Genomic DNA, 21,735 nt, shown 5'->3' on the forward strand with positions numbered 1-21,735 from the left:
ATAACCTTTATTTGCTTTCCATATTTTCCTAAGACAGATATAGAAATGCCAGTCAACCCACTGGATTTCTTTTGCTCTCTGAACCTTCCACCATGGTGGGTTTCATCATGGTGAGTTCAATAGCAGAGTCAGGCACTGTCCAAGTGAAATTTACACTTGAGCTTCCACTGAAGTTAATCTGCTTAAGAGCAGTTACTTGATGGAAAAGAAGGGAGGGGGGAAAGTATATTATTTTATTTTCTCCTTTACAATGTAAGTAATGTCATACAAATCAGATATAAACTATGGTCATAGCCCTAATTAGAAACAAATCTTCATGCTTAAAAAGAAAAAACATTTTTTGGGGGGAGGGGAGTGGTGGAGCAATAGTATCGTGGGTAAGGTGCTTGCCATGCATGCAGCTGACCAGGTCCCTGGCATTCCATATGATCCCCCAAGCTCAACAGGACTGATCCTAGAGCACAGAGCCAGGGAGAAGCCCTGAGTTCAAGCCGGGTGTGGCCCCCAAGCAAAACAAAACAAACACAAAAAACGAAACCTTTAATAATAACATGATTGGTAAGTGCAGAAGAATTAAGAAATCAAGGGGATCAAAAGAAACAAAAACACTCCAGGTCAATCCTGCAGTGTTGAGACCTACATAATACTACATAATAACATACTATGTCTTATGCACGTCTTCTGATCTTTGCAAAAATCCAGAAAAGCAAGTTCAAATTGTCTCTACACTCAGATGAGAAAGGAGAAAACAGAGTTTATAAAATTTGACATTTTTCCTTGTGACACAGCTGGTAAGTGGCAAGGCACTTGGAAAATCTGACCTAGAGCTGACAGATGAGGCCCAGATCTGTCTGAAGGGAACCCCAAGGGCCTCCAACTTTGGCGAGTATAGCAAGTGGTTGCACATTTGGAATAATTAACATGGTTTTGTTTACCACAAGGGATTAGTAGTTCACACACACACACACATACACACACACACTGCATTTTATATTTTTTTGCAAGTATCTTCCCCAGTTCTCTTTAAAACACAGAAGAGGAGCAGTTAATTCTCTTGTTGCTTTTCTGTGGTGACATCTGCTTGCCTGATGTGGAGCTTCAGAAAATGTCAGAGCTGGTCTAAGTTTCTGATGTGCTCACTGATGGTAACACTCCCATCACCCCTGCCAATCTATTTCCCCCCACCCCCCTGCATAGAGCACCCAAAAGAGCACAATGCCTTTTGCAATACATGTGTTACATGCTATTCCCATGTCCAACCAGGCTTTCATTGACTCTTGTAAGCCAGCAGAGAAGTTTCCAAGTTTGAGTTACAAGATGTAAAAGAAATGTACAAACTGGGCCAAAGAGATAGTTCAATGGCCAGTAGTGTCAGGGATCACCTCCGCCAGAGCAGAGCCTGGAGTGTTCCCTATCACTGCTCTGTGTGTGTGTGTGTGTGTGTGTGTGTGTGTGTGTGTGTGTGTGTGTGTGTTTGGCAGTGGGGTTGGAGAGGAGATGGAGGGAGAAGGAGGAGGAGGAAGGAAGGAAGGAAGGAAGGAAGGAAGGAAGGAAGGAAGGAAGGAAGGAAGGAAGGAAGGAAGGAAGGAAGGAAGGAAGGAAGGAAGGAAGGGAGGGAGGGAGGGAGGGAGGGAGGGAGGGAGGGAGGGAGGGAGGGAGGAAATGTTTTCTTCTGTTAAAGTCTAATGAGTCACATACACTCTGAGATGTTTTCTTGGCAAGCTTTTTCGCCTAACCATCTACTCCTCAGGCAACATTTGTATTAGTAAGAAGTTGCTGAATTTTTAAATCACTATGCTTGAAAATTTACAGTTCTGGACACTACTAAACTTCAGCACATATCCTTTTGATTCACAAAAGCATGATTTTGTTCTAGCATTTGAATTCATTATGCTTGCATCATTCTCTTTTGGTAATTACAGGAAAAGAAATATATCCTGTAGAAACTAGTGAATTTAATGTCACCAGATTCTCAAATGAATTTTAAAAAGGAAAACAAACAGTTGAGACTTTCTGAACAAGACAGCATACATTGGCACATAGGCTGTGTTTTGTTAATTCTGATCAGAAACATCATTTTTATTCAGCCTGCTCACTAAGATTAAGTTCTGTCTGTGTGTCTCGTTCATTTTCTTTATCAACTTTGATAACTAAATATCATGAAAACTAACACATTCAAAGTTTGTGAATTTTAATTGGCCCTGATTACATATTTATATCCATTTTCATTGTTTATTACTCCACTTCTTGACAGAGAGAAAATTCCATGATGCTCTAGAACCAGAAATTCTTCTATTTTGCCAGGTCTCTGAATTGTTGCTAAGCTTAAAGGGACCTCAGAAGCATCCATCCAAATTTTTTATTTCCCCCAAATGAAATGAAGGAATTGAGACCTAGAGGACAGAAGGGGTCTGCTCGATCTACTTAACAGCTAACTCAGTCTGAATCTAAATGACTTCAAGAGGGGCTCGACCTAAGGAAAAAGGCAGAGATTTAGTCCAGAGCTCAATATTTACCTGAAATGAGATTATGTTTGTAAAGAGCTCATTTCAGCTTCTCAGCTGCACAAGTTCAGTGCTCTCATGCCTGTTTTATAGATCAGAAAAGAGAGACTTTGAGAGGTTCAGCAATGTACCTAAGATCCCCTTTCTGGTAGGTGACAGAAAAGGGTTTCTAACTTTGCACTATATGCCTCTTTGAAAAGATAGAAATCTGGAAGCTTGTGGAACAAATCTAGACCACAATGATTGGCCTGTTTTTGTTTGTTCATGTTTTGAATTAATTAACGGTACTGAAAACTCAAAAAAAATGTGAGAGTCTTGAAATCCAGCTCCTCCTGACAGTTTGCTAACCCAGACTCATTGGTACTGAATGCCCAAACATCAGCTTTTAAGGATGCTAAGGGGTGATCACCAGTTAAGACAAGGCTTTTATCTTCTGTGTGACCTCCAGCTCCCTCACACCCTCCCCTGTGGCCCCAGGCCCACTTCATGAATTTCTATGAACCTAGCTGGCCCTGTGGGCATGGGAGAGTCAGCCCTGCTCAGCACAGAATCTTCTCACATTATCAGCTCACAAGAATTAGTTTGTATTTCTTTTTTGAGGAAACTTCTGTTCATTTCTTCTCCCCATTTTTTGATCACTAGTCATCAGGGAGATGCAAATCAAAACAACAATGAGATATCATCTCACACCACAGAGACTGGCACACATTCAAAAGAACAAAAGCAACCAGTGCTGGCATAGATGTGGGGAAAAAGAGACACTCCTTCACTGTTGGTGGGAATGCTGACTGGTCCAGCCTTTCTGGAAAACAATACGGACAGTTCTTTAAAAACTAGAAATTAAGCTTCCATATAACCCCACAATACCATTTCTGGGAATATATCCCGAGGATGCAAAAAAGCACAGTAGAAATGACATCTGTACCTATATACTCATTGCAGCACTGTTCACAATAGACAAAATTTGGAAATAGCCAAGTGCCCTAAAATAGATGGCTGGTTAAATAAACTTTGGTACATCTACACAATGGAATACTATGCAGCTATTAGGAGAGATGAAGTCATGAAATTTGCTTATAAATGGATAGACATGGAGAGTATCATGCTAAATGAAATGAGTCAGAAAGAGAGGGACAGTCATACTGCACTCATTAGTGGAGTATAAAATAGCAACACATGAGGCTGACACCCAAGGACAGTAGATACTAGGGCTAGGGGGATTGCCCCATAGCTGGAAGCCTGCTTCATGAGCGGAGGGGAGAAGGCAGATGGAATAGAGAAGGGATCACTAAGATAATGATGGCTGGAGGAACCAGTTGGGATGGGAGATGCATGCTGAAAGTAGATAATGGACCAAACATGATGACTTCTCAGTGTCTGTGTTGCAAGCCATAATGCCCAAAAGTAGAGAGAATGGGGAATATTGTCTGCCATAGAGGCAGGGGGAGGGTGGGAAAGGGAGGGTATACCCGGGACAGTGGTGCTGGGGAATTTGCACTGGTAGAGAGATGGGTGTTTGATTATTGTGAGATTGTAACCCAAACATGAAAGCTTGTAACTATCTCACAGTGATTCAATAAAATTTTTAAAAATTAAAAAAAAATTAGTTTGTATACTTGAGTTGTTTTCCCAGCGTTGGGAAATACTAATATCCACACTCAAAGGCAGAAGGTGATTGATGAACTCAATGTCTAATCAACTTGTTGACATCAGTGACAGAAAAGAAAATACAACTTACAGGGGTTAAACACACACAGGTTCTTTTTTAAGCATCTGAACATGACTGGACATGCTGAAATTCTAACAGTCATACACAGAATTTCTGGATGGACCTGATTCTATCTTAACCATTATGATACATGCTTCTGATTATTGTGTTTTTTGTCCAGACTCTCACATAGGATTCTATGTGCTTTAGAGGGAAAGAAACTTAGACAGGCCTAGTTCTCTTAAGGGCATAAGAAAAAAGTTAATGTACCATCTACAAGCACTTCTTTTTATTTTATTCTATTTTTTTTAAAAAAAAATTATTGTGGGGCTGGAGCGATAGTCCAGCCCAGCCAGTAGGGCATTTGCCTTACATGTGGCAGACCTGGGTTTGGTTCCCAGCATCCTATATGATCCCTCAAGCACCACCAGGAGTAATTCCTACGTGCATGAGCCAGGAGTAACCCCTGAGCATCACCGGATGTGACCCAAAAAGCAAAAGAAAAACAAAAGATTCATTGAACCACCATGAGATACACAGTTACAAAGTTTATGTTTAGGTTTCAATCATACAATGTTCCAACATCTATCCCTTCACCATTGTACATTTCCTACCACCAATATTCCCAGTTTCCTTCCTTCCACTCCCACCCCAATCTGCCTCTATGGCTGACACTTTTCTTCTCTCTCTCTCTCTCTCTCTCTCTCTCTCTCTCTCTCTCTCTCTCTCTCTCTCTCTCTCTCTCTCTCTTCTCTCTCTCCCTCTCCCCCCTCTCTCTATCCTTTTAGGCATTATGGTTTGCAATACAGGTACTGAAAGCTGAACATGTATTTATTTCTTTACCTCCTTTTAGCACTCAGTTCTTGTCCAGAGTAAGCATTTTCAACTATCATTTCATAGTGATCTCTTCTCTATCCTAGATGCCTTCTCCCACCACCACTTGTGTCAAGTTTCCAACCATGGACCAATCGCATAATTCTTATTTCTACTGTCCCTGGGTATTAGCCTCATACTATGTGTATTTTTTTCATATCCCACAAATGAGAAGCACTTCCTTTTAAACAAAAAAATTAAATTCACATCCCAGTAACTGGAGAGATAGTACAGGAGTTAAGGCACTTGTCTATGTCAAACCCCAGTTTGTTCCCAAGCATCACATTTGGTCCCCTGAGCACCATCAGCAATGATCCCTGAGTATGGATCAGAAGTAAACCCTGAGCACTTCTGGAGTTGGCTTAACTGCCCCTCCATCCAAATTTCACAATGCAGCAGGCCAGGAGATAGTAAAGCAGTTGGGGCAAATGCCTAGTATGCTCCCAATTCACATTTTAACACCTCAGCCACCAGGAGCATCCTTGGTTCAGCCCTGGAAGCCCCCAAGCAGAGTACTGCCTGGAGAAGCACCACATTTTCGGGCCCTCTCATTGAACCATAGATCCATTGGCTGAGAATTGCTGGTGAGGTCCCGTGACTCCTGAGCACTGCCTGGGAGCCTACCTCCCCCTCCCCCCACACACAAATAAATAAACAAGTAAGTTTTAGAATTCAAATGGTCCGTCCTATAGTTCTGTGAGAAAGTGGCACAGTTTTGTCAGGTAATGCCCAAGGCCTTTGGGAAATGACTCAAGTGCACTAAGATATAGGCATAATATTCCATCACCATAGAAGAGATGAACTGAGTTGAGGAGGGAACTCCCCGACGCCTATATTTAGGAATGTAGCTCCTTCATTACTTATAAGTTGGCATCTTCAGGCTTTATTTACATATTTTAAATTACAGTTGAGCTCACTTAAACCTAACAGAAAAAAATACATATATGGAAATGTGTGCCAATATGTTCTTTTCCTCTGCAGGTTATTTTTGAAGTTGCTTTCAATGGGCCCAAAGGAGGGTATGTTGGCCTGGATGATATTTCCTTCTCTCCTGTACACTGCCAAAATCAAACAGGCAAGGAAATTTTTTTTCCTTTTCCCTCATTTGTGGAATTTTCCTTTCTCAATAGATGTGTGTGGTCAGAATTTGTTTGAATTCCTTCAACAGCTGGCGGGAAGGGGCTCTGCTGAACCTTTCCCCACCACATCACCCATACTTTCACCACTGCAGTTGAAAATCTGAAAATCCAGGGCTGGAAGGGCCAGAGCAATAGTACAGTGGGTAGGGCATTTGCCTTGCACGTGGAAGACCCGAGTTCAATCCCCAGAATCCCATGTGGTCTCCCACGCACTGCCAGGAGTAATATCTGAGTTCAGAGCCAGGAGTAACCACTGAGCATCACTGGGTATGACCCCCCCAAAAAAAGTCTAGGGCTGGAGAGGTAATACAGAGGACAAAAATTTTGCTTTGTATATGGCCAATCTGGATTCAACCATTTCCCACATCCCCACACTACAAAGTAAGCCCTGAGCACAGATGAATGTAACCCCCAAACCCAACAAGAATAACAAAAAAGGAAATCTGAAAATCCATGGGCAATACATCTGATGATTCAGTCAACAGACAGTAGAGGCTGTTTGAAACTGTTGGTACAAGCTGAGGACTGAAAATAATCTGGGTGTTATTAAATATTCTCTGATTAAATCTGTGTCATAATTTCTCATCTTTTTTGTTATCTCATCCTTTAAAAATTTCTGTAAACAAATAGCCATTCCTCGTAGATTGCTACTAATTTTGCGCTCACAGAATGATATAATTTTTTTGATGCTATGGTCCAGCTCTCAGGTGTTAAGGAGATTTTATCTTTCCTAAGGAAATGAAAATTAAATAAAACTCATTTTATCCTTTCTCTTGAAAGGGTATGTTAGGTACAAAGTGCAGGGGAGTTGGTAGGTAGAGAAAAGGCGCCAATTTATTAATCAAACATTTTAAATTATTCCCAATTTTGTGTGTTCATGTCTATAAATGTTTAGCCATGTCAGGGCTGGAGTGATAGTACAGCAGACAGGGTACTTGCCTTCGGTGCAGCCAAACTGAGTTCCATCTCCAGCATTCCATGTGGTCTCCTGACCCCCACCAGGAGTGATTTCTGAGTATTGAGCCTGGGATAAGCCCTGAGCTGAGAAAATGTAATCCAGAAAATACAAAATTTAAAAAGAAAAGATGTTTAACCATGTCTATCCACATTTTAATGTCCTTGCCTTTACTACTGTTAGTAGTTGGTTCTGCTTCTCTATGATGGTTTTAGTTTTTGTTTGTTTGGTTTGGGGGCCACACCCAACAGGGCTCAAGAGACCAAATGGTAGTAGAAATCAAACTCTGGCCTCACACAAAGCATGAACTCAGCCCTTTGAGCTCTCTCTTTACAATTCTGATAGCTGTTTGTAAATATTATGTGCTCAATTTAGTTTCTCTATGTGAACATAACATAGGTGAGAAAATCAATTCAAAGTGAACTAAAGAAGAAACAACTTAGCGAAAAGGACTACATTAATGATAACAGACATAGATAGAATTGTCCTTATCTTTTAGTGAATTTGTTTCCTGGACCCAGGCAGACACTGGAATTACCCCATTTTATTCATGTGCCCTTATTCTGGCTTTTCAAACACGGGAAGTAAAGTTTTAAACTTAGCTTTTGTAGCTTGACTTTCACTTAAGATAAAGTTTATATCCGGGGGCTGGAGCAATAGCACAGCAGGTAGGGCATTTGCCTTGCACACGGCCGACCCGGGTTCGATTCCCAGCATCCCTTATGGTCCCCTGAGCACTGCCAGGGGTAATTCCTGAGTGCAGAGCCAGGAGTGACCCCTGTGCATCACCGGGTGTGATCCAAAAAGAAGAAAAAAAAAAAGATAAAGTTTATATCCAGTTTAACATGACTTTACATATATTCTATAAAGAAGGACATCTAGAAAGGTTAGGTCATCTGAGCTAAACTATTACTCCAAAATTAGAAATACTAATTTGTTGAAATCATACTTTTTTTTACTAATTCTAATTGATTTTTTAAAAAGTATTAAAGATAACAATGAGCTCACTCTTTTCCAGATAAAATAATATAGCCACAATCCAAATGTTGTTCTGAAATTGAGTCACTAAATTTAACAAAAACAGAAACCAAAATTGTTCAAGTTTTCTAAACCCTATTGTCTCTTCAACCCATGAGTTAATATCTCAATAAGGTTAAAAATTGTTTTATAACTTCTTTATTGCTCTTTTAAGAAGTGTCTCTTCTCCATTAGTGGGCATTTACTTTATTTTTTAATTGTTACAAAATTTCATTAAAGCAAGAGTTTAAAATTGACTGAAAAAATAAATAAGTAAATAAATAAATTAATAAAATTGACTAGCAAATATGTATTTTAATATGAGTAGCACTGTAGTCCCGTTGTTCATTGATTTGCTAGAGCAGACACCAGTAATGTCTCCATTGTAAGACTTGTTGTTACTGTTTTTGGCATATTGGATGCGACACAGGGAGCTTACCAGCCTCTGTCATGTGGGCAGGATACTCTCGGTAGCTTGCAGGGCTGTCTGAGAGGGAGAGAGGAATCGAAACTGGGTCGGCCGCGTGCAAGGCAAATGCCCTACTCACTGTGCTACTGAGTATAGACATATAATCATAAGAGAATTACATTTCTGGGCAACACAAGAAAACAATAAAAAAAAAGTAGCATTCATAATATTCAGACAATATCATGTATTGATACATAAACAATTAACATTAAACTATAGGCTTAGTGAAATCATAAATAAAATGCAGCAGAGTTACCTACAGATGTGATGGCATCATTAAAATATATACTAAAAATTTTAAAAATGTAAAATGATAAAAATAAAGTAGAAGGCCACAAAGAGTAAGGATACTTTAAACAAGAAGTGAATATGTCTTATATAGATGTCAGTACATATCATTATAGCAATTACTTAGTAGTTATTGGTACAAATAGAAAAAATGATATCAAAAAAAAGAAAACTTGATATCAGTGGAATAAACTAAAAGTCTATAAAATAAGACCAGATATATGTAGAACATTGAATAGGAGAAAGGTGGAATATTTGAAGTGAAAAAAAATCCAATGATTATTCAAAAGAGTTAGAAGTATTATCTATGTAGAAATAAATACAGATAATATTCCCTTTATTTTTTTTTTTAATTAGAGAATCACCGTGAGGGTACAGTTACAGATTTATACACTTTTGTGCTTATACTTCCCTCATACAAAGTTTGGGAGCCCATCCCTTCACCAGTGCCCATTCTCCACCACCCGTAAACCCAGTGTCCCTCCCACCCTCCCCAATCCCATCTCCCCCCCACCCCACCCTGCCACTGTGGCAAGGCATTCCCTTCTGTTTTCTCTCTCTAATTAGCTGTTGTGGTTTGCAATAAAGGTGTTGAGTGGCCGCTGTGCTCAGTCTCTAGCCCTCATTCAGCCCGCAACTCCCTTCCCCCACATGGCCTTCGACTACAATGTAGTTGGTGATCGCTTCTCTGAGTTGACCTTTCCCCGGAACGTGAGGCCAGCCTCGAAGCCATGGAGTCAACCTCCTGGTACTTATTTCTACAGTTCTTGGGTGTTAGTCTCCCACTCTGTTATTCTATATACCATAGATGAGTGCAATCTTTCTATGTCTGTCTCTCTCTTTCTGACTCATTTCACTCAGCATGAAACTTTTCATGCCCATCCACTTAACTACAAAATTCTTGACCTCCTTTTTTCTAACAGCTGCATAGTATTCCATTGTATAGATGTACCAAAGTTTCCTCAACCAGTCATCCGTTCTGGGGCATTCGGGTTTTTTCCAGATTCTGGCTATTGTAAACAGTGCTGCGATGAACATACATGTGCAGATGTTGTTTCGATTGTACTTTTTTGCCTCTCTGGGATATATTCCCAGCAGTGGTATTGCTGGGTCAAATGGGGATAATATTCCCTTTAGTTTCCTGAACAAATAAGTGAATAAATCAGAGATTTAAACGTAAAAACAAAACTTCAAATTCTTAATAAAATAAATAAGGAGAATATCTTTAATACCTTGAAGTGAAAATATTTTACATAACATCTCCCTAAAGAACTATGACGGAGAAGACATAAATTCAACAATGTTAAAATTAAAAACTTTGTTCATTTATAAATGTCATAAGGAAAGTGAAATGACAAGTTGAAAATTAGAAGATGTTATATGTGAAACATACAATTCACAAATAATCACTATTAAGATATATAAAGAACTCCTAAAAATCAATTAGGCATAAGTAATTTAGTATAAAATCAGCAAAAAAACATGAACTGGCACTTGAAAACAAGAAATTGATATAACCAATAAGCACGTAAAGATATGCTCAACACAATTAGCAATATAGGAAATCTGAATCAAGGTCACTAAAAGATACCATTTTATAGCATTTAAATTAGTTTAAAATGACAAAACCTGGATGTTGGAAGGATGTAAATCCAGAGGATTACTTTATTTTGCTTGCTGAAATAATCTCACAAAATCATTTTAGAAAAGAATTTGTCAGGGCTGGAGCAATAGCACACCGGGTAGGGCATTTGCCTTGCACGCGGCCGACCCGGGTTCGATTCCCAGCATCCCATATGGTCCCCTGAGCACCACCAGGGGTAACTCCTGAGTGCAGAGCCAGGAGTAACCCCTGTGTATTGCCGGGTGTGACCCAAAAAAACAAACAAACAAAAAGAATTTGTCATTATCACCTGGTCAAACATTCATGTATTTTATGGTTAATAATTCTGCTCTTTTATCTATATATAAAAGAAACTGTTGCACAGTTGCAATAGAAAATATGTAAAAGATGGGGCTGGAGCGATAGCACAGCGGGTAGGGCATTTGCCTTGCACGTGGCCAACTCGGGTTCGAATCCCAGCATCCCATATGGTCCCCTGAGCACCACCAGGAGTAATTCCTGAGTGTAGAACCAGGAGTAATCCCTGTGCATCGCTGGGTGTGACCCAAAAAGCAAAAAAAAAAGAAAGAAAGAAAGAAAGAAAGAAAGAAAGAAAGAAAGAAAGAAAAAAGAAAATATGTAAAAGAATGTTCATAGGAGCACTGCTCTCAATACTGAAAAATAGGCATTTACTTTAAACCTTTGCATTTCCAAGTGTGAGAGAAGTGTTTATTCACTGTCAGCAGAGAGAAGAGTGAAAAAACAGATGGGAGGTAATGGCATCTGGTGAGCCACCTTACATACAATCTTTAGAAAGACTCTACATATTTGTTTATTCTATTTTGGTGAGTTCTAGAGATTAAATTTAGCGCTTCATACACGTTAGAATGTGCTTTCCCACAGAGTTACATTCTCAGCTTCATGAGCCCCCTTTTATATAGCTACAAATATCCCTGAGTTGTTTTCTGTGTGGTGGTGAAAGGGAAAGGAAAATCACGGCAAAAAATGGCCATCTGCTAAAAGATTGGTGGAGCCTTGGTCTGTAAAACCAGCATGCATAGAGGCTTTCCTTCATGGGGATCACCTCTTTATTTACTTTTTTGTTGCTGTTGTTTTTGGGGCCCACATCTTGCAGTGCTCAGGATTTGCTCCTGGCTCTACGCTTGAGGATCACTCCTGGTGGTGCTTGGGAGACCATATGAGGTGCCAGAGATTGAACCCAGGTTGGCCATGTGCAAGGCAAATGCTCTACCTACTATACTATCACTCCCAGACCAGTTTTACTTTTTTTATATATTTAATGTAACCAATGAGCCCTGTATGAGTCTTCTAACCTCTTAACACATCAACTTTGCTGTCAAGTGGTTTAATTGTACAATCGTGATATATCAAGATCCAGGACCTGTCTAACTCTAGTTAGAAGCTGTGGGCTCTTGGGCTTATTAATTAACCGCTCTTAGATGTCTTCCACAATTGTAGAACAAGGATGGAAACCCCCATTTTATTGAGTTGTTGGGAAGACTAATGTGTTACTTACCTGTGTAGTCCTTAGATGAATATGACAATAGAAAAGTGCTTAGCAATGAGCCCAAATGTATTTACCTAATTTTCAACATGCACTAGCACACTAGCTTTCCTTTATGATACATCATCATAAAGGGAGATCCCAGCAAGCTACTGAGAGTGTCCTGCCTGCATAGAAGAGCCTGCATAAAAGAGCCTGCATAGAAGAGCCTGCAAGCTCCCCGTGGCGTATTCGATATACCAAAAACAGTAACAATAACAGGTCTCATTCCCCTGGCCTGAAAGATCCTCCAATCGTTGGGAAAGACGAGTAAGGAGAGGCTGCTAAAATCTCAGGGCTGGGACAAATGGAAACATTACTGGCCCCCGCTTGAGTAAATCGATGAACAACGGGATGACAGTGATACAGTGATACTAGCTTTCCTTTAACATCATGAATGAGGTCTAGGAAATTGCAAGGTAAAGTGAAAAATGTCCAACAAAATCAGGTCCCAAATAACTTGCTCAAATTCACTTTCTTGTCATCAGCATCCTAAGGAAACAGCATTGTATGCAATGGCATTATCAGCTCAGTGGCACCCCCACCCACTGTTCCTCAGAGAACAGCAAGTCGGCTGAAACGAAAATGAACCAGCAAAGCACTGCTTTAATGAGTGCGTGAGCTGGAGCCTGTTCTGTGCCTTCCCTTAGCAGCTGGGGGCCAGATTCTGTGTCTTAGAAGCTGAGCCCTTTCATTTTCATGCTTTATCTTACATTTCACAAATAGTTGTGTCCTTCCATTTCATAACAGGTGCCAACATTTTTTTTAAATCTTGGTTAGCTCCAGACTTCTTGTCTCTGCTTTCCCCAGCGGGAGCTAGTGTTTCCTTTCCTCATCTCCATAGCAGGCCAGGACAGCAATGATTTCGACATAGGAAATATCTCTTTCCCTCATCTGGCTGGATTTAGCGTTAATCCAGTCTCCCAGACCTAAGACTTGTTGCTTGCTTGCAGGTGTTAGACACCAGGTCAAGACACTCCACAAGTTTCCCCACACTCCCCTCCCCCGCCTTGATGCTATCAGAGGACAGAGGGGCCTTGTCCCTCCTTCAGTGCTTTCTACCCCTTTTTTGCTCACAAACTCTCCCTCTACCTCCATGTTGCTCTAGGGTCTATATCAGGGGTTCCCAAATTTATTGGTCTACATAAGGAAAAAATAATAATAATTACTCCTGTGGACACCTACCTTCTTTAAGCAGACTAGCAGAAAAAAAGTAGGAAGCACATTCCATTTGCATGCGAGGCTCTGATGTCAGCCCCCGAGGCCCACCCTCATTGACCCAGATCCCTCACTGGCACTCCCCAGAGGTACTAACTATCAAGCACTGGCTTTATTACCAGTGTGAGCTCCATAAAGAAAAAGAAGAAGTGAGAAACTCGCCCAAATACTCTCAAACTACAGTATTCTCCACCGGATTAGATAATTTACAAAGCTCTCATTTCTAAAAAGCTCAAATGTTCAAATGTTAAGATAATGGATCTTATATCCAGTGTTTTTTCTGATAATAATAATAATTATCACATCATCATCCTCATCATTATTACTTCCTGCTCGGGAACTTTTGACTGCCTCTGGTTCCCCAATTATGCTTTAAATATGTCCTCGACACTCCTCAGGAGCTTCATGCCATTGCCACTGACCAATACTTGTGAAACAGCCGTGAGCACAGGCTTCCAGTCCATTCCAGATGCCTGGGTTGTTCTTTTCAGGCCCCAAACAGGCCCTCTGGCCCCCCCTACAGGAAATAGATACTATGTCATGACAGATGCAACATTAAGGTGAAAAAGATTTATGCTTCAAATTATACTTTTGAGAATGTCTTTTTTTTATCATCTTTTCTCAGAATCTCAAAAAAATCCATCTCCGGACATGTAGAAAATTTCCTAGATATTTAGAAAAAGAACAGAATTGCATCTGCAGAAAACCCACCCCCATGTGGAGAGAAGTGATCCTCAGTTACTTCCATACCGATCCTTTTACTCCTTCCTATATACTTAATAAACAGTTCTCTTGTGGCAGGCCAGGACTCATTCATGAGATATAGTCCTGAAGATTAATTTTATGTATCACCCATTATCTTTGTACATAGCTGTCAGAAGCCATTTTTCTGAGCTAAATTCTTAGACATTGAATTTGCTTTTGCTTTTCTAATACCAGGGAGTATCAGTGTTACTCAAGCTGGAGACCATCATAGAGTTTCCCATGGTTTCAAATCTCATGGGATAATAGCAGAGGGTCTTTATTTGGATGACATATTGTTCTTTTTTTTCAAAGACTTTTCCTTCACAACTGAAAGATACAGCCCAATGCCTTGAGTCAGGCAGATTAGAAAGGGGGTTAATCTGCCATTCTAATTTGAGAAGGTTCAGAGCTCTGAGCATTCTCGCCCTTTCCCGTTCTCCTATCTGGCTCATCAGGGTGTTCTCTTGCTACACTTGCTAGGACACAGTGTCTAAGATATAATCAGGTTCCCATTACTGAGGAACATTTTCTTCCTATTCTTTTGTTTATGTATATGTGTTTTGTAATATACTAATAGTCACACTTTTTAAAGTTTTCTCAAAACTCTAATTTGTTCATTTTAAACTTCAACAAAATTTGCAAGAAAATGATCGTTTTAAACTTCAACAAAATTTGCAAGTAATCCCACATACTCTTCACTCATATCTACAATTTGTTAGCATTTGCCAACCTGAGAGACATCCATTCTGCCACCGAGCCACTTTCCCAGCTCCTTGCTGGGAAACCAAACACGTGCTATAGGTAAATATGAAGTTCAAGAAATTTAGCACTGATGCTCGGGATGGGGAATGTGTGCCGAAAGTAGATAATGGACCAAACATGATGACCTCCCAGTGTCTGTGTTGCAAGCCATAATGCCCAAAAGTAGAGAGAATGGGGAATATTGTCTGCCATGGAGGTAGGGGGAGGGTGAAAAGCAGGGTATAATGGGGATATTGGTGGTGGGGAATGTACACTGGTGGAAGAATGAGTATTTGATCATTGTGTGATTGTAACCCAAACATGAAAGCTTGTAACTATCTCATGGTGATTCAATAAAATTTTTTTTAAAAAATGAAATTTAGCACTGATGGGTCAGAGACATGGTACAGAAGATAAGGCACTTGCCATGCATGCAGCAAACTCTGATTCAATGCCTTACATCACATATGGTCCCCTCAGCACAGTCAAAGGTCACTCAGGAGGCGGAGCATAGAGCCAGCACTAACCATTACACACCACTCAAAGGGAGGGAAGAAAAAAGGAAGGAAGGAAGGAAAGAAGGAAGGAAGGAAGGAAGGAAGGAAGGAAGGAAGGAAGGAAGGAAGGAAGGAAAGAAGGAAGGAAGGAAGGAAGGAAGGAAGGAAGGAAGGAAGGAAGGAAGGGAGTGAGGGAGGGAGGGAGGGAGGGAGGGAGGGAGGGAGGGAGGGAGGGAGGGAGGGAGGGAGGGAGGGAGGGAGGATAAAATATTATCAAGTAACCATATAGTCCACCTACCATGTTTGCAAATTCCCCAGTAACATTTCTTATAACTATTTGTTTTCTAGACTAACACAGAATCTTGGGTCCCTTGCAGTATTTGATTGTCAATTCCCTTCTGCTCTTTTAATCTGGGACAGTTCCTCGGCCCATCTGAATGTTTTGTTACTTTTACAATGGACAAATGGAGAATACAGTGAATCTTTGTCCTAAACAGCTCCTTGCTTTATCAGATAACAGTTCCTGGAACTCAAATGTTTCCTGGAAATGATTTTCAGTTATTTAAAAACAGAGCCCTCTCTCTTTGACCTTCAACGTTTACACCAGTTTGGGTCAGCATGCAGAACAAGCTCAAACTTGCTCCACTGCATGTGCCCTGGACTGTGGCAAGCACAATCCCTAGGGACTTCGAGGACATTCAAAGCAGTGAGGTCCATAGTCACCACCTACTGTGAGCAAGTTGCTTTAGGGGAAGGACGGAAATCTTCCATGCCTTGTTCCCTCCAGCAATCTGGGATGAGTTGTTACTTATGATAAGAGTAAATGATACCAAAACTCAGCAAAAGCCAGGATAATAGCATTATGAGTGACAGAATGGTCTCATTTTCCTCGCCAGTGTGATGTATATTGAGTAATAAGTTTCTTCCAAGAGACCTGCTCCTACTACTGATAGCAGTTATATATAGATAGCGGTGGTGCTTCTGGCACAGAGATTGATCAACAAAGGAAGATTACTTCTGGGAAATATTATTTCTAAAATATCAAAAGCCAAAGAAATGGAGGGTTTTTTTTTTTTAAAAAAAAGTCTGTACCCTTTTCTTTTTTCTTTAGATGAATGAATTGTGAATTGTGAAGAAATATGTGAATAAATGCTTGCAATCCTAACATTGTGAGGGGAAATTTCTTTTGAACTCATGCACTTCTCTTCACAAAGAATGTGATTAGAACTGCTTTCTTCTATGCCTTTAGAGAGGAAAAGAACGATTTTCCTATTCTGCTGAAGTGTGGGTTTGATGCTAACCTGTCAGCAGACCATTAGGGTAAAAATCTTTTGTTGGGTTTTAGTTCTTTCGTCTCTCCCAAGGCCAGTGTGTTTATCAATCAGTTGATGTACGCTCATAATATCCATCATTTGGTTTGCTTTAACTATGGTTCTTCTCTGCACAGAACTGTCTCCCAGTGCCATGCAAGCAAGCTGCAGTTTTGAGGAAGATCTCTGCAGCTTTTACCAGGATAAAGAAAGTCGGGGTTGGACCCGAGTGAAAGTAAAACCAAACCTGTATCGCCCTGGAGACCACACTTCCGGTTTTGGTAAACCAAGACTCTGTGTGGGAATGTATCACATTTTTTTTAGCAGTGAAATTCAATTTAATGGGCTAGCAAAAGTATTTGTCAGTTAGTTAAATAGTAAACCCTTTGGAAATTACCTTACTCTGCTCTTTAGATGAAGGAGAAACTTTATAAAATGATGAGTTCCAATAATCTTAAATATTCGAGTCCAATCCAGAAAAACAGAAAGCAGATATTAGTGGATATGAAGGGCTGGGGAGATGGGAATTGACAATTGGTGAGATACTGTTCTGGAGTTAGTGGAATTTAGTACCTTCATACAGCATTGAGAGGATATTAAATATTACATAGAATCCCTTTAAATGACTTTGAATGGCTAAAAGTATGCAGTTGGTGTTTTGTTCTTTTTCTACAGGAAAAATACATAGGGTAAAATAAAAGTTTTATAAGCTACTGGAAAATGTTGGGTGGGCATTTAGTGGATGTACCTACAAGGGTTCTAAGAAATTGGTTTGACTTCCTCTTGTAGTGGGTTTCCTAACCTGTTAATGGTGTCCCCAGGGGAACACTACTGGAGTCAAGAACAGGTTCTCAAGGGGTTAGTGTCCTGTTCATTGACTCAACAGTTCTTTAAACACTGGACTCCATGGTGAATTTACTAATGTTGATGGAGCTTAAATTTAAGGGGCTGGCACTTGTTCCAGCTCTGGGAACAACCTTGAAAAGGATCCTGAAATTTTATACTTGTAATTTTGTGCTTTTTTAATTAAAATACGTATATATAAAAATTATTTAAAATTATTGACTTTGGTCAGACTAAATGTTGGGGTGAAGAGATCAGGAGTTAGTAAGGGCCTCTCTGGCCTATATGCATTAGAATGGGCAAGAGAAACATTGGACAAATAGACCTACCAGTGTAAGTTGTGATGAATATGATGAAAGAAATGAAGAATGGTGGGTCAGAGAGATAGTACAGTGGGTAATGCACTTGCCTTGCACCCAGCCCACCAGGGGTTTGATCCCTGGCACCACATACATTCTTTCAAGCCCAGCAGGGTTGACCCTTGAACACAGAGCCAGGAGTTAGCTCTGAGCATTGCAGAGTGTGCTCCTCCCCTCCAAAAAAAACCCAGAGAACTTAAGTCGGATGAGTTTAATAACTGGGAAAAACTAAACCACACAGCAGGGATTTAAGACACTCCTAAGAAAACCTATGGGGGGAAAAAGGAAAAATATAAGCCAGTATTTTCCCCCTCAGGCTACCTAGGCTATAATGGTAAGTTTCGCACTTAGCGTGGGAAGAGTAGAGTTACTTGGAGGAAGTTCTCTTCATCTTATTTTTCTGTTATTTATGTAAGGGAAGAATACAGATCTTCAGCACCTGCTTTTCAGGGACAAGACTGCAATAGGCTTTACCCAGACACAGGAACCCCCTCTTACCCCCGTCTCCAAGAACTGCCAGGCCAGTCTGCAATCAATTTGTCTCCACTGGCCACTGCAGACAGAAGGATAAGTTCGCTGTATGCCTTGCAGCCTCATGACTCACATAACTCAGTCTAGGTTGACGGGTTGGTCCAGGCAGTTAGGAGCCCCAAGACAATGTCATCCTTTTTACTCCATGAAAAGTGTATACACTGATTGCAGACTGGCATCTGCACACATGTAGTTGGAAACTAATGCAGGCCTATTAGATATACTTAGAACTGAAGACGGTTTATTTGCAATAGAACACCATAGACAAAAATCTGGTTGTATATTTGTAATTCTTTCATTTGTGACACACTGAATGCTTTGTCCTGTTCACAGGTTATTACTTGCTGGCCAACACAAAGTTTACATCTCACTCTGGCTACGTTGGAAGGCTCTATGGCCCCTCCCTGCTTGGAAACTTACCATACTGTCTACGTTTTTATTATGCCATCTATGGGTTTTTGAAAATGAGCGATGCCCTGGCAGTTTTTATTTTTGAAGAAAACCATGTGGTTCAAGAGAAGATCTGGTCTGTGCAAGAGTCCCCCAGGGGGGTTTGGCTTCACACTGAAATCACCTTTAAGAAGCCCATGCCTACCAAGGTACAGTCAAACAAGCAGCCTTTGTTCCTTTTTGGTCACTGGATTGGGCTAATGAATTTCCACTTAAATATTTTCACCTGGTGATATGTTCTTTTCTTTGATCTAGCTGACTCCCCTAGCGCCACATCCTCTCCCCAGCCATGCAAAAATTTGTAAGTTTTAGTCCTTTTGCATTGTCTTTGTCTTTGAATCATGACCATCTCGAGGGAGTTTTCTTCTTGTTTATTTCTTGGATTCCCTGAAAAGAGTCCAAAGATAGGGAACACAGATAGTCCAAGTTCAATAGCTAAACTTCAGTTTGATACAATAGTTCACAGACACACAAAGACACACAGGGGAATGTTAGTGTTGTTAAAAGGTGAAATCAGTGATCCTGGTTCTGCATCAAAGCCTTCAGGTTAACAACCTAAGCTGAACACTGGAGAAGTTCAATTTCAAACACAACAACAACAAAAAAAACACGGAATCAACCCAGAGAGAAGTTACCTAAGGCAACCATCAGCAGCCGATCTAGATTGCAATGAGAATACAAAGAGATCATAATAGGAAAGGGGAAAAATTCTAATATCCTTAACTTAAAAATTCACAATCTTTTGTTTGTTTGTTTGTTTTCTTTTTCGGTCACACTTGGCGATGCACAGGGGTCACTCCTGGCTCTGCACTCAGGAATTACCCTTGGCAGTGCTCAGGGGGCCATATGGGATGCTGGGATTCAAACCTGGGTTGGGTGCTTGCAAGGCAAACACCCTAACCACTGTGCTATCGCTCCAGCCCCCAAAATTCACAATCTTAAGTTAACTTTACAGAGACAATAAAATCTGTCCTCTACCACAAGATACCAAACTAGTATGAAAAAAGTTTTGTTTTGGCCCTCCAAACAATGAGAAAATATTATCAAGTACTCCCTCTGCATAAGAAAGGAAGGAATATTCCTTTCTTCAAGTAGATGATTCATACAGTGGGGGCACAAATTATTGAATAGCTATTGAATCAGTTAATCATGTTCAATATCCCAGAATCATTCCAGTAAGTAACTCAGACTTTTGCTTTTAAATTTTTTGTGTTTTTTAAAAATAAGAAAAATACAGCTAAAGGTCAAATATCCAAGATAAAATTTAAAAGGCAATACTTAGAAATTTGCTTAAATGTAATAACAAATCTATATAGATCCTGGAAATTTTATAAATAGGTAGCTAATTAATAATAAGATACTCTTCTGGAAAGGAATTTAAGGATTTAAAAAGACACACCCCAATGTGGGGCCAGAGCAATAGTTCAGTGGTTAGGGCTCTTGCCTTGCATGCGGCCAACCCGGGTTGGATCCCTGGCACCTCATCTGGTCCTGCATGCACCACCAGGAGTGATTCCTGAGTGCAAAAGTAACCCCTGAGCATTACCAGGTGTGGCCTAAAAAGGAAAAAAATGTGTATACAAAATATATGAAAGGAGATAGCACACACTTTGTGGTGTCTAGAAACTTTATGGAAATCACTGCACCAGGATGTTAATGTCCTAACATAAATTAAGCAGGGCAAATGAGAACAGAGTAGAATGAATCATTACTCATTGACAAGATAATCAATACGTTATAGAACAGATTATACTAATATCACACAGAGCAAGGAAAATTATTCAGTCATGAGGAATACATTTTAATGTGAAATTGAATTGAGGGACTAAGGACGTGGAAGGCACAAAACACCCCATTCTTAGTCTCTGGCTACAGTATATTAACATATTGTACCAACACACTCACTTTCTCCTTTTTTTTTTTTTTTTTCTTTTTGGGTCACACCCAGCAATGCTCAGGGGTTACTCCTGGCTTTGCACTCAGGAATTACTCCTGGCAGTGCTTGGGGGACCATATGGGATGCCGGGGATCGAACCCGGGTCGGCCGCGTGCAAGGCAAACGCCCTACCCGCTGTGCTATCGCTCCGGCCCCCTCACTTTCTCCTTTTTACATTAGGTATTTAAAAATGATTCTGAAAAGCATGGTAACAAAACATATCTATAGCCTGTAACAACCAGCTTCTTCTCCTTTTGCCTTTTTTGTCAGGTTTGGGTAGGAGGGAATCAGAATTTGGCTTTATTTTTGTCTTTCTGCCACAATTAACTGTGCTGAGGGCATACTCTTGGCTCTGTGCTCTCAGGAACCATACATATGCAATGCTGGGGATCAAATTTTGCTGGATCTCATGTAAGGCAAGCACCTTACCTGTTGTACATCTCTCTGGGCCCCAAGGAGAAACCAGAATTAGAATCTTACACCGATTGTGACAGACTTTCAGAAACAGTAATTGTTGAACCAATTGGTAAGCTGTTCTCTTCACACCAGGTGTTCCCTCACCCCCCCCCCAATGTCCTTCTCTTCCTTGGCTTCTGACCTTAGTCCTATTCCACCCTAAAAATCAAGCTCTCCATACTCTACTTGCACATGTTCAAAAATCTTATCTACATTTGTATTTGGGCTGGAGCGATAGCACAGCGGTTGGGTGTTCGCCTTTCACGCAGCCAACCCGAGTTCGATTCCTCCGCCCCTCTCGAAGAGCCTGGCAAGCTACCGAAAGTATGGGGTCCTCATACTTTCACCACAGAGCCTGGCAAGTGTGGCATATTGGATATGCCAAAAACAGTAACAACAAGTCTCTCAATGAGAGACGTTACCGGTGCCCTCTTGAACAAATTGATGAGCAAAGGGATGACAGTGACAGTGACATTTGTATTCATTTGCCCACCTTTCCTGTTTTGCGAGTAGAGGAAACCCAAAGTTTA

The 21,735-nt window shown here is 40.5% G+C and overlaps 1 protein-coding gene across 2 annotated transcripts in view; it reads left to right on the forward strand.

Moving 5' to 3' along the window:
* The window catches only part of MAMDC2 (MAM domain containing 2), a 142,552-nt gene that overhangs the window by 88,570 nt on the left and 32,247 nt on the right, over window positions 1-21,735 (forward strand). For both annotated transcript variants that reach the window (XM_004600118.2, XM_055140993.1), the window contains exons 7-9: window positions 6,067-6,160; window positions 16,768-16,911; window positions 18,697-18,962. In XM_004600118.2, coding sequence (XP_004600175.2) covers window positions 6,067-6,160; window positions 16,768-16,911; window positions 18,697-18,962 — 504 coding nt within the window. The remainder of the gene's footprint in view (window positions 1-6,066; window positions 6,161-16,767; window positions 16,912-18,696; window positions 18,963-21,735) is intronic.

Source organism: Sorex araneus, chromosome 1, assembly GCF_027595985.1.
Source record: "Sorex araneus isolate mSorAra2 chromosome 1, mSorAra2.pri, whole genome shotgun sequence".
Taxonomy (NCBI): Eukaryota; Metazoa; Chordata; class Mammalia; order Eulipotyphla; family Soricidae; genus Sorex; species Sorex araneus.